We start from the raw sequence: 14,311 nt of genomic DNA, 5'->3' as shown, positions 1-14,311 counted from the left end.
TCTTTTCCTGTTATTCCAATAACTCGTTGCTTTAGAAGAACTAAGAAAGCTTACAGGGATTGTTTGGATATTCTTTGAAATTCTGAAAACAAATTTAAAAAACTATTTTAATTGCATTGGAATTTATTTATTTTTACTTAATAAAAATAACCTTAAGTCTTTAAGAAATCCTTTTGAATCAGAATATCAATTTTCATTTTCAATAAATTTTAAGCTGAAAAATGATTTTTCTTGGTCAAAGTTTTAGTAGGATATCAAATTTTGCTTGAATCTTTCCTTATTTTATTTTATTATATAGTGCTCCAAGGAAACTATCAATTTTATTTAATAAAATTCAATTTCATCTGAAAAGTTTGAGCTATTTTTTCCCTGATTAAGTTATGGAAAATTTTAAAATCCCTTGTTGTTATTTTGAATCTGAACGTTCATTATGTTGTGATTTTCGTTTTGAACGTCAACATAAGATTTATTTTTTATTTACGTATAAAGTAAAAAACATCGCACTCTTCAGACAATCCAATTAAATAAGTTATAATTTTTTGTTTCACTATTAAATTCAGTTTAGTTTATTAACACTCGTGATATATGTATCACCCATAAGTTTATTCATAATTATGACGAATTAATTGCTTATTTTGGCATGCACAATAACTATTTAAAAATTTCAACTAATTTATATTTTTAAAAAGCATATCATTATTTATTGTCAAATTAACCACAAATTGAGTAACATATATTTTTTTTAGAACAGGTTTTCATGAAAACTCTCATGTAAATCAGAGATTAGCCTTTGTCGGTGTTTCAGTAGGAAGTTGGTTAAATAGATATCTTAGTTCATATTTGTAATAATATCCACTAGATGTCACACTATTCTCTGTCTATTTTTAATTTTACGTTATCGACATTTCACCTTCTATCTACACATTGATTTCCGTTAATGGGATAGTTGCAGCCATTTTCATACTAGAAGCTTTCTTGTAAAGTATGTCAAATACGACAACTGCGTTCTTGATAATTAAAAATTAATTATTAATTCTGGCAAGGTTTAATTATACTTATATTGATTATTAATTATGTATTCGTTAATACGTGATGAAAATAATATATTCCATGTTACTTTAAAAAAGAAATGTAAAAAAAGAAAGCATTCATACAGTTTTGAAGATTCAGATGGAAATTTTATATCAGGACGCTTAGAATGTACTAACGGTAATCGTAGACGTACTTTATTATAAATAATAGATATTTTTAAATTAATTATTTAATTATTATTTTTTAAAACTAATTAATCAATTATTATTTAATAAAATGTAGAAAATTTGCTGATTTATCTATATAATAATTAAAATAAATATGAAGAACAACAAAAATAAAAATAAGTATAAAATTCTTAAGGGTTATATTTCTGTTGAGAATAGTTCATGTGAACGGGATATATGGCATACTTATAACTAGAGATGTCATCAATAATACGATTCACTGATGGAATACACAAAATTATGTTTTTTAATTTTAAAATTTTAGCTTTCTTTATACACTTTTAATTATTTAGCAATTTCAATCAATTCATTACTCTGACAAGAGCTCTGATTATTTACTTGCTGTTACTGAATTTTTCTCCATTGTCTATACATTCGTAATTATTCAATAATTACAATTGATTAGAGTATTTACTAATAATGAAAACATTTTAATACTTCTGGTTGCAAAAATTAAATAAACTATAAATTACAGCAAAGTTGCCAGTAATTTTCTTTTTAGTTTTACCTTATAAAATATCAGTATCAGTAACTTTTTTTTCTGTTCGATTATTGGTGAGAGAACAAATTGTAATTATTCTGAAATAATTATTAGGGCCGTAATTATTTCCATAATTGTTTTTTTTCTGTAATGTTGAGTGATTTAACTTCAAAATGACCACATTTACCATGAATTTATTTATCTGTCTAACAATAAGTAAATTGAATCTCTTGAAAATAAAATAGAAAGAAAATTTTGAGCAACGTTTTCATGATCATAGAATAAGTAGTTGTAGAATTCTATCATTGCCTTTTAAATTTGAATAAAAAACTATTTTTTTTTCTAGGCATAGTTGAGAAGTACAATCTAACAGATCAAAATAATTTTGATAGGTACGATACATTAGATATTTTTATTTTATTGTTATATTCAACACTTTTTTAATTTATTTTACATACTAGGATATTTCTTAATTCTCAAGTTCTTGATTTATCCGAAAGTGAGTTAGAACTATTAAAAAATATTGAAAGTGAAATTCCAATAGATATTCGTTTAGAAAATGTGGAAAAAATTGAGGAAATATCAACTGAAACGGATTTTAGTAGAAAACAGGTTATTAAAGCAAACGATGAACAGTTAATTTTAAATAGAGAAGCTTCAGAAAAACCAATGTCTACTGAAGTTGATAAGGAAGTGAACGGTAATATGATAAGTCTAATAAGTTATAGTTTATATTTATTATTTCTAGTGTATTTTTAATCAATGTTAGATTTGCTCTTTTATTAAGAGTTAAAAAAAATTGAATCTCGTTCCTTGAATAAATAAAATTACCTCTATCTTGTATATCCTTATCATAAATATTATTTTCAATAGATTCGGATCCTAGTTATGTACCTGATAATGATTCTAATGCTTCTATCGATGAGGATCTTGATGAAATTAATGAACCCGAAGAAACTGTTAGCAAAAAAAATAATGTTACAATAGTAATTCAAGAAAATATCATATCTAAAGGATTTGATGTATCTTTGCCTATTCGACACGTTCCCTCATCATCGACAGCATGTGAATTAGAAAACAATCCAAGTGACGGTGGTCTTAATGAAAATAGATCTGTCGGTCAAATATTTAATGACAAAAATGGCACTTATTACACAGAAAAAAATGCTGGAAATAATTCTGAAGACGTCGATAAAACTTCTAAAATCTTTGAAATACCAGAGCAATTGGAAAATACTGATACGAGAATTTTAGTTATGCCGTCAAACTCAGGGAGTAAAGTTCATGCGTGTTTATACTGTATGAAACTACAAACACGATTACCCAGGCACTTAGAATTAGTTCATCCAATGGAAAAAGATGTTAAAGCTTTCCTCGCGTACCCACGAAAAAGTTCAATTAGACATGAATTAGTTGCGAAGATTCGGAACAAGGGTGATTATATATATAATAGTAATTTATCAGGTAAATCACTTTGCAAGCGGATTGTGTCTAGGCGGCCTAATGTTTCAAAACCCAAAAATCCAAGTGAGTTTATGTTTTGCCCTAGCTGTCAGCTGTCAGTTTGTGAAAAATCTCTTTCAGCTCACTTCAAATACTGTACCGGAAAAGATGGGAAAAAACGCAGGGTCATTAAAAAACTGGCAAAAATATATGATAATGATTTACATCCTGAAGCATCTAAAAAGTTACGCAACCTAATCGTTTGCATGCATGTCGACGATGTTTCAAAAACCTTAAAATTCGATACTCTATTAATACGATTTGGAAATACGCTTTGTGAGAAGTACAAACATGATCAGCAAAATGAACTGATTCGTAATCGACTTAGACTCTTTTCAAAGCTTCTTGTAACGACACAAAAAATTGAAAAACATACATACGAAAAAAATAATCCTGGTAAATCTTCTACTTTCACTCCAAAAATAAAAAACATGGCTTGTTTATTTCACCCACAACATATAAATACTTGCTTAAAAGCAGTTCATCTCATGGCAGGGGGAAATGATAAAAATTACGATATGAAATCTCCATCGGTTGCATCTTTAATCGGGACTTTCTTAAAACAGCTTGGAAATTTCTTGAAATGTGAAAATATAATGAGTAATTTGAAGAACAAAAATGAAGAGATCGATGACTTTCTATTGGTTGTAGAGAGAAAGTGGGCAGACGTTATAAATAAAAACGTTCAAGAAGCGCAGATTAAAAAGAAGAGACAAAAAAAAATAATTCTACCCACGACAAACGATATTAACAAACTAATGGATCATTTACTAAATCAACAAATGTTAGCTTCCAACTCTCTTAAAGAACAATTTTCAACTGAAAATTATCTTTTGTTGGCTGAAACAACACTCATGATTGTTCAAATGTTTAACCGGAGAAGGGCAGGTGAAATGGAACGGGTTCTATGGGAAGATTTTAAGCTGTATAATAGTCTCAAGCAAGATCGATTCAAAGAAATTATGGAAAGTATCTCTGCCCAGGCCAGAGAGTTCTGTAATAAATACGTAAGATTTTCAATCCGGGGCAAGCGTGGAAGAGAGGTTACAGTTCTATTAGATGAGACTATGTTTAGTGCAATTGAAATGTTAGAAAAAAACAGGTTGAAAGCTGGAATCCGTCAAAATAACCCGTATATCTTTGGGATACCTGGAAATTCTGACGATAAATATTGTTATTTACGAGCTTGTGTACTGATGCACAAATACTCAAAGCAATGTGGAGCTCAAAATCCTGGATCTTTACGTGGAACAGCATTACGAAAGCATATTGCTACCTATTTAGTAAACCATAACGCAGCTAATATTGATCGTACTAAATTGGCTAACCATCTAGGCCACAACATGGGAATACATGAAAATTACTACCACCTTGTCAATGTTGCTGAAGAAATTTGTCAACTACCGCGAGTTTTAGAAAGTGCTTGTGGCGCAAAACATTCTAAAGACACTAAGCACGATTCATCGGATGATTCTGATTCGAACTCTGAAGATGAACAATCAGAAGCTGATAATTATGAGCTGTTTCAAAAAAATAGTGTCATGGAAAATTCATTCATTATTGACGGCGAAGTATCATGTTCTGATTCTCCAAAAACTTTAAGTGGAGTTTCATTAGACAAAGGTATAAAATTCATTAATGAGACTTACGTCAATTTTTTCTCTAGTAGTTTGAAGTTAAAACGTTCATTTTTTATTACCTTAAATAAATGTATACTAGGGTGTTTCAGAAAAAACCAATTTTTTTTGGTATTCAAACTCAGAAAGTATATCTAAAAATAAAAATTTTTATGCTAATCCGAGCTTTTAATCTCACAGACCACTCAACGGATTTTTATGTGCAACATACATTTTTGTAGGAAATTGAACGCTGTACATAAAAAGACTCTTACCATTTTTTGATAAATCCAACTGTTCAAAAATTATTTGAGCTTAAAGTCAAATTTACAGTAAATTTTGAGATCTTTTCAGTTTTCCGGCGAAACTATCAGTCTCATCACACAATGTCATGAAATTTTTCTAGTAGATAATTTTATTTCTCACAAATTATTAAAAATAAAGTTTTTCGAAATTCCGTATTGTTTCTCAAGTTATTTTGATTTAAATATCAAGCTCTTAAAATCAATCAGAAATCTATTTTTTTGAAAACTTGACATTCAAATAAAAATAACTCGAAATTAATGCGGAATTTTGGAAAATTTTATTCATAATAATTTATAAGAAATAAAATTATCTACAAAAAAAATTTTATATCATTTTATGATGATTGATAGTTTTGCCGGAAAAGCGAAAAGATCTCAAAATTTATCAGAGCGTTTAATTTCCTACAAAAATATTTATTGTGCATAAAAATCCGTTATTTGGTATGTGAGCTAGAAAATTCGAAACAAGAAAAAAAAATTTTCCCGTGTTCATTGAATGGAAAATAGAAAAATGGAGTAAGACAAACCTTAATATTATTATTAAGAGCTCGAATTGGTATCAAAATTTTTATTTTTGAACATGCTTTCAACTTTTAGATGCCATAAAAAAAAAAAAAAATCTTTTTTTTTTTAAACACCTCAATGAATACTTATGTAGTTGAGTTGATTAGTCTTTTTTTAGTTATGACCTGTACCATCTGAATTATTTAAAATGCTTCTATAATCATTCTGTATAGTCAAAACTGGTATGAAAACTGATAAAAAGTTATTTTGCTATTGGAAACTTTATTATGATTCAAAGCTTATGAGCTTTTAAATTACAAAAGTATAGTTTTGAACAATTCTTGATTTTCAATATCGCTTTTCATGTTCATATTCAGTTGACTTTCTAGATGATATGCTTTGTACTACTAATAGCGATAAATGTAGATACTCATAAGCAATAAAACACAATTATTAAAGATAATTATGATTAGAAAAAGTGTTAGTTATCAATAATCGATAATAAACTAAAATAAAAATCTTATAGAAATTTTTTTTATTTAGATTTGGAAGAATCAATAAAAACTTCGTGCAGAAGGCAAAAATGGAATGAGCGTCACATCGATGCTATGCTGAATCATTTTAAAGACGAAATAAATGATGGACGCTATCCAAACAATAAAAAAATGATAGAAGTGTGCTCTATTGAACCATTATTAAAGAACCGCTCAATTCCAGCCATGAGAACATGGTTTTCAAATTACTATAAAAAAATGAAGCCAAAAAAAGCGGAGTGATTTTGATATTTGATATCAGTCATGAGTTATTTTGAAAATCATTTAGCGAATAGAAATAGAGGAGTATTGTGATAATGAGTCAATCGCTCTTAGTTTAGTTATATTGTAGAAGCGAATGTTTCTTAACTTTTGATAATGCCATATCGTTTGTTTACGATAGTATTAGTAGTCAAATATAAGTGGTGCAATAATACTCAAATATTTCAAAACTAAAAAAAAACTTTGTAATCTTAAAATAAGTGATTATAAGTACTAGCTCAGAAATGTTTGATAGTTAATTATATTTAAGTTCAGCGCTGAATTTTTGAAAAGTTCACTATGACTATCTTCTTTCCTTTATATTACGTTATTCGAAAAAAACAAATGAATTCTTCCTATTTGTTACTAAAATCTATCATTAATTTGATAGCCAATTATGTTTAAGTTTTAAATCATTTTATTTATCATTATATCATTCATTGCGTACGGAGTATGAAGCTTATTGATGAAAAAACAAAAAATTGTTATAAATAATTAACAGTGAATATTCTTGCCAAAAATGTTCAATTTCATTTGCTAGGATTTTTAATAAATCCAATTTTTCTAATTTTTTTTTTTTTTGTTTATTGGAATGTGAACTACAAAACTATTTTCACAAATCAAAAACTATAAATTATTAATATGTCAAAATTATTTTGCACACCATTTTTTTTTTCGATAATTTATAAAATAACTACATAATTATAATATTCCGTATATCATATCCTGCTTGATTTAAAAAAACAATCATAATAATTATAATAATATCACTTATCAGAGAACATATTTACATGATTATACGTTAGTTTGCTTAGAAAAGCTGCTAATAAATCTTCTTTGTCTTTTAAACGATGCATCCACAAATTGATTAACGAAAAAAGAGTATTTGACCACGAAGAATAGAATAATCTTATTCAACTGGAAAGAATGATACTATTAGAATCTTCACAGTTTTTTAAGGCGCGACAATTGAAAATAAGCAGTTCTCGAAAGGTATACTAGGAAACAGTTATGTAATAACAATTTCTGTTTTAAATTTTCAATATTTTTTGTTTTTTGTTAATGGAAAAGTTATATTTCTACTAATTTTCTATTTTTAATGTTTATTATATGTTAAAAATTACTTTAATTTAACTTTATCCTTTTTCAAATAATGATATAAACATTAATTCTTAATAAATAAAATTTCTCTGGTAACTCAGCATTATTAGTTAATTTCTGATTCTAGAATATATGAAATTTTATGTAATAACATAATGATACTTATATTTAGATGCATCTGTTCAATCTCAAAACGTCGACATCTGATAAAATTTCGATTTTCGCAAATCGGGGTGAGAACAATAACTTCCTGAAATTTTTGAAAATCATCAATTTTATTAGCGGGAAGTTGAAAAATTCCCTGAAAGTTTTAGCTCTCAATTTTAATTTCAAGTACTTTCCATTTGATTTTGAAGTATTACTATCTAAAAGACATGGAAAAGTCAAAATTTTTTTTCGATTCTCTATAGAACAGCCGCATTTCAAGTTATTGGGTTGCGATTTAAGGCATTTTATAGATAATTCGAAACCCTTCAAAATTCTCTCTTCAAAGTCGAATACGAATATCATACTTTGTACACTTGGACAATTTATTGGGAGAAATAAACCAAAAATTTCGGGTAATATTGAGCTACAAGATCACCAAATTCTGAGTATACTACTGAAAAATGTCGTCAAACTCGAATATATATGTATTGTACTTATCGGGGGACTTCGAAGTCACTGAAGTCAGAGTATAAAATGAAAATATGTCACCAAAGTCAGATATATATCACAAATAATACTGAGATACAAAGTCACCAAAGTCAGAGTATAATACTATAAAATGTCGTCAAACTCGAATGTATATGTATTGTACTTATCGCGACAATTTAAAGTCACCGAAATCAGAGTATAATATGAAAATATGTCATTGAAGTCATATATATATATTTATATATATATATATATTACAAATAATACTCGGATACAAAGTCACCAAAGTTGGAGTATAATACTATAAAATGTCGTCAAACTCAAATGTATATGTATTATACTTATCGCGACAATTTGAAGTCACCGAAGTCAGAGTATAATATGAAAATATGTTACCGAAGTCAGATATATATCACAAATAATACTGGGATACAAAGTCACCCAAGTCGAAGTATAATACTATAAAATGTCGTCAAACGCGAATATATATGTATTGTACTTATCGCGATAATTTGAAGTCACCGAAGTCAGAGTATAATATGAAAATATGTCACCGAAGTCAGATATGTATCACAAATAATACTCGGATACAAAGTCACCAAAGTTGGAGTATAATACTATAAAATGTCGTCAAACTCGAATGTACTTATCGCGACAATTTGAAGTTACTGAAGTCAGAGTATGATAAAAAAAAATGTCTTCCAATTGTGAGATATATCACGAGTACTGCTCAAATACAAGGTTGCTGATGTCAGAGTATAATATAACAAAATATTGTCAAGGGTCAACATACATAAGAACGGGAGGGGCAAAGTAGGCCCCCAAATACTTGTTAAGGTTAAATAGTTTAACGAAAAGAAACCCTTTTGAAGTGTCAGGGATTGTGCTTTACTTTCATATCGTCTAGATCTAACTTTTATGATTTAGAATTCGGAATTGATATGTTCTTAAGGGCACGAAAATAATCTAATGTAATTAATCATAAAGAGCTACAGAATTCATTATAAGTTCATGAAAAAAAAAAAAAAAATAGAACTTATACAATTTTAATAAGAGTAGATTAAATTTTAAAATCGAGTGTCTGAAAACATTATCAATCATTTTCCATGATGAGATAGAATAATTGGATTTTAGTAGTTTTCTTCGAAGGCTTGCTTTGTCCTAAATTTGAACTATTCATGTTTGGTACTTATTGATAACGAATAGATGGCATAAGATGTTTTTGATTTCCGTTTTTTCGTAAATTCGGGAGTCACTAAAATCAGAATATGATATGTTGTAAATATGTCTTCATTCTTACATATATCCATATAGAACAAGGCGTACTACTATACTGTCACCAAAATGAAAGTATAACATCAAAAAATGTCATCAAAGTCAGATATATATCTTACATCTTATTATGAAATGGAAAATATCATAATTTAGAGTAAAATATACAAATTAATAAAAATTTTAATTTAAATATGTCTTCCAAGTATCACGAGTTTTCTCAGCTACCATAGTCGTTTGCTTGCGATAAATGTCTTGAGATTTATCACACACATAATAAATAGTAATGTACCCGAAGTTGATGTATAAAAAAAATGGTAAAATCTATATGTGCTTCAGGTGTCATCAAAGTCAGACTATATCATTAAAATCAAAAATATCACTAGAAAAAAGAAAAAAAATCTTTAAAACATAGTGTTATATACCTCAGGGCATTCAGTAGTAAATATATATACTTAATATATATCGGCCATTTTGGAGTCATCAAAGACCGAGTTAAACATATATATATATATATATATATATATATATATATATATATATATATATATATATATATATATATATATATATATATATATATATATATCATTATTTTTAATAAAAAAAATATTCGCAAATATCTGTATTTTTGTCACTATTATTCATATTGCTATTATTATTATTATTGTTTGTTTTTATCTGTAATCAAAAGTAAAAATTGTTGTGAAAATTTATATTAAACAATAGCTTTTTTCTATAAAACCATATTTTTATTAGTGTTTATTATTCAATATTAGTTTATTTATTAAATGAAAATATAAAATCAATCAGCAATATAAAAGATTGCTAAAAAAAAATAGACATATATATGCATGCATACTAAGACTTGCGTCATGACACACCTCGAAATATTTTTTAAATTTATTATATTATGTAGAATAATTACTTTAATCATTCACTTCTTTATTTGTTTAGATATTTAATAATTATTTAACAGATAAGTGAACAGTAAATAATGAATAAGTTTAATTTATTGATAAAAAACAATACTTACAAAAATTCGTGGCCAACGCCAAACGTGTCTAGACGGTTTTGAGATTTAAGTTGAGAGATTTTTATCTCCTTGAGTAAATAATTTTCCGAGTCTAGCTTGGACAACCAATGAGAATACATAAGGCCTAAAACTTGAGTCCTGATTGGTCCATTACACTATGACGTAGTTGTATTGTTACCGGCAAGTTATAACGTACAAATGACAGTAAATATTTTTTGAGGCATTTGATATCAAAAATGCAATCGAATACATATCCTGATGTGATATTGAGCATTATTTTTATGAATCAATCAATCATATATTGAATAAAAAATGATTTTTATTTACGCGCGGGAAAGGGTTATATCTACCGAGGCGAACTCTACTGAGATAACCATATATCACACATCAATACTAGCGATCGATAATGGCGGTAAAATTTTCAAATTCAAATTTTACATACCTGGAAAGTATTTTTTCCTTCAAATCAATCAAACGATTTCTTTTCAAACTTCATGATATATAAAATTTATATACATAAAATACATATATAATATATAAACATATTTAAAAATTAATACTTATAGCGGTAAAAATTTCAAATTTAAAATTATCTATTCATGAAAAATATTTTTTTCCTTGAAACAATTTTCTTTTAATCTTAAAAATTTATCAACATATTGAAAAATGAGATCGAGTAAAATAATTATATTTATAAATAGCTTATTTTTAGAAATTGTAATTAACTTAGTTTATTAGTTTATTATAGGTTAAAAAATTCAAAAATTAATAATACAAAAAATAATTTTTTATCATATATTTAAAAACCAATCTTGTAAAATTTTTACATTCTCAAGTGCGCATAAATAATAATTATTGTTTAATTGATGACGATATTTACAAAAAGTCATCTATATCAATTACAATTAAATCTTTGACTCATAACTTTTTTACAAAAAACTTAGAAATAATATTTACATTTTTATTTACATAAGTTTTATTTTTTTAATTATTATCTCATCATCATCATCATCATCTACAATTATTTTCTCATTTTTATAGCCCCATGGTAGGGTGTCATGACTGCCATGAATGAGTTGGCGCTTATAATCAGCCCAGCTCAATGCAATTTCATTTTGCGCAGTTGTATTTACATTATGTTTGTTCGATTTTATTAGGTATTGTTTTTTCGTTAATGTGACATGATTTTCGAGACATTGCATAAAATCATTAAACGTGATTGTCTTCAAAGTAAGACCTTTGACTCCCTTTGCACGTTTTTTAGCTTTTTCGTTCTTGTATGTTTTAAATGCATATAATTTAGCCCTGATTCCAGTGAATTTAGTCATGATTTCACCATTATTCTCATCCTTCATTAGACCCAGGACTTTTTTATTAGCTAATGGCATATTATATACATTATCTTCAGGGTAGTCAGAGGTGTCGAACTTTGAGATATCACGTTTGATGATTTTATAGATAACTGGCACAGTAAAATGATAGATGAGACTGTCTGTGTCAGTATACATTAATTTGGATTCATCGTTTTTAAAGTTCTTTTTTACATAATTATAATGAAAATCATAAATAAATGTTTTAGATAAATCTAAAATACAAAAGCCTACATAAATAGGTTTATTGAAACAGACTTTAACTTTTCTCATCTCAATAATTACCACATCTTTATCAAACATGGTAAGACTATGGAAATTTGGCTTACATATCATTTCTTTGACTCCATATCTACCATCCCATTCAGTTTTTAATTGTACATCTTTATGCTTTCTAACGTTTTCCATAGTCTTACCAAATACAGCGTTGTTCATTAGTTTATAAAAATTTTTTTCAAACTCATTCTTTGCCATTTTTCTACAATCTGTATTTTTCTTAATATAACTTTTGAGCCAAGGCGATTGTTTGAACTGTAGTACTCTGTGGACTTTTGTTAACTTTAATCCTAACTCTAGATATTGTTTTAAATTTTTATAATGTATTATATAATTTTTTTATCATACAGAGTAGTTGATAATTTCGAGTGCTTGGATCCAGGTGGTACAAAGTGTTCTGGGCACAGCGGTAAATCTTTATGGAGTTCATGTAACTCCTCAGGATACTCTAAATCTACTTCTAAAATATATCCTGCACTATCATTATCATTTAAAAATTTATTTACATCATCATCAACATTTTCAACCCACTCAAATGAACCCGTCGGCAGTGGCATGCTCATAGCTGCACCATACAAGTTATTTACATCATAATACATTAAATAGGATTTAGCTTTGCATGGATCAAAGTCCTCACCCATGTACCGATTATTAGCGGCAGCATAACGGTTTGTACACTGAGATACCCCACCTCTGATTCCTTTCTCAATAAAAAGTACCATTTCAGGATCAGTTAAAAGCTGAAGTTCCACACCAGTGTATTTTAACATTGCATCATTAGACAGACCAGGAGCAGTATAGTAGTGTAATGGATCTAGATTATAAGTTTCAAAGCAGCTACGTCTCAAATTTTCAAACACATCTGCTAGAAGAAGTACATCAGTTTTAAGATATAAATCCGAGTGCTCTCCCAGTGTTCTGATGTTAAATTTGTTCCAGACTAGCTGAGCAAAAAAAAAATCCTCATCAGAGACACTTTCATTTGTTAGCTTTGAGAAGAATGATACTTGATCAGGCAATTGTTTGTCATCAAGTTTGTTAATACTTGAAATATATTCATATGGAAATATGCCTTTGCGCGTAACTAATTTAAATTCATCTGGATCAGGATAGTGAAGTTTCGTTATAAGCTTTTTATTTTCTATTGATTTTGTAAATGATATATATTTTTCTTTATATATTGGTAGTAAAGTTACATCACCTTTAATTAATGTAGCTAAACTTTTAATTAAAAAATGTGAATCATAACCGGATAAATTGTGAAAAACTATGGGTATAACATGAGACTTTGGATAATTGACATTACAAGATATATGAGCTGCACCGCGATAATTACCAGTGAAATGACAGTGATCATAACACTTATCTGTATTTGTTGTAATCATTTTTTCACAAATATAACAAACAGTTGCCTGATCATGAGTCTCTTGCTGCTGTTTGGTGAATGGTATAGGTTTCATTGGTATAGGATTTTTTAAATATCCTTCATACTCGATAGCTAATTTTTCTAACTTTAAAATAAACCAATCAATAAAAAATTTTGAACTATTTAGTACAAATTTAGATAATTTATTGTCATAACTACAATGTTGATAGAATGCTACACTGTGTGGAACATGCTTCTCAGTTTCATCATCTCCTTGGGTTTTTTCTAGTTTACATTCCAAGTCCGCATATACAACAAAAGGCACGGTATCTTTATATTGGTAGTTTTTGAATTTTAATATTTAATCTTTTTCCTTTGGAAATATCATATAGACTTTATTCATCGTAAAACAATCAGCTTTGTGATTTTCATATGAATAATCATATTTAAAATGATTCAAGCATCGATCGCAAAAAAAAAAATTTGCATTTTGCCTTGGAAACTTGTGATTTGACTAGTCTTGAAAGATCTTTGATCAAAGCAAAGTGGAATTTAGGTTGAAAATTTTTAATATCAAAATCTGATTTATTTAATTTAATATTCTGATGTACCATTATGAGATGAATAACTTTTTTATCAGACTTTATGAGTTCACTTAGATATAATGGAATTATTGTACTTTTATTAGATTTTTTATTGCAAAATTCTGACTCGATACCGTAGACAGTGATTGGTAAATTATTTAATTTTTCAAATTTTGGGATATCATTTAAAGTAATTGGAAATTTTATA

The 14,311-nt window shown here is 27.5% G+C and overlaps 1 protein-coding gene across 1 annotated transcript; it reads left to right on the top strand.

Annotated features, from left to right (window-relative positions):
- Positions 1-1,686: 1,686 nt before the first annotated feature.
- On the top strand, positions 1,687-6,739 carry LOC103575616 (uncharacterized). Its single transcript, XM_014442284.2, has 5 exons — positions 1,687-1,702; positions 2,087-2,132; positions 2,202-2,440; positions 2,614-4,866; positions 6,212-6,739. The coding sequence occupies exons 3-5, from the start codon at positions 2,410-2,412 to the stop codon at positions 6,442-6,444; spliced, it is 2,517 nt and encodes an 838-aa protein (XP_014297770.2). The 5' UTR covers positions 1,687-1,702; positions 2,087-2,132; positions 2,202-2,409; the 3' UTR covers positions 6,445-6,739.
- The last annotated feature ends 7,572 nt before the right edge of the window (positions 6,740-14,311 follow it).

The sequence above is a fragment of the Microplitis demolitor genome, chromosome 8, assembly GCF_026212275.2.
Source record: "Microplitis demolitor isolate Queensland-Clemson2020A chromosome 8, iyMicDemo2.1a, whole genome shotgun sequence".
Lineage (NCBI taxonomy): Eukaryota > Metazoa > Arthropoda > Insecta > Hymenoptera > Braconidae > Microplitis > Microplitis demolitor.
The sequence above is the reverse complement of the archived record's forward strand: the minus strand, read 5'-3'. Positions and strand labels throughout refer to the sequence as shown.

Bases quoted from the DNA above. Each gene is read 5' to 3' on its own strand.
- LOC103575616 (XM_014442284.2), top strand. From the start codon at position 2,410: ATGTCTACTGAAGTTGATAAGGAAGTGAACG. The intron at 2,441-2,613 runs GTAATATGATAA...TATTTTCAATAG, and splicing joins AGTTGATAAGGAAGTGAACG to ATTCGGATCCTAGTTATGTA. The intron at 4,867-6,211 runs GTATAAAATTCA...TTTTTTATTTAG, and splicing joins TGGAGTTTCATTAGACAAAG to ATTTGGAAGAATCAATAAAA.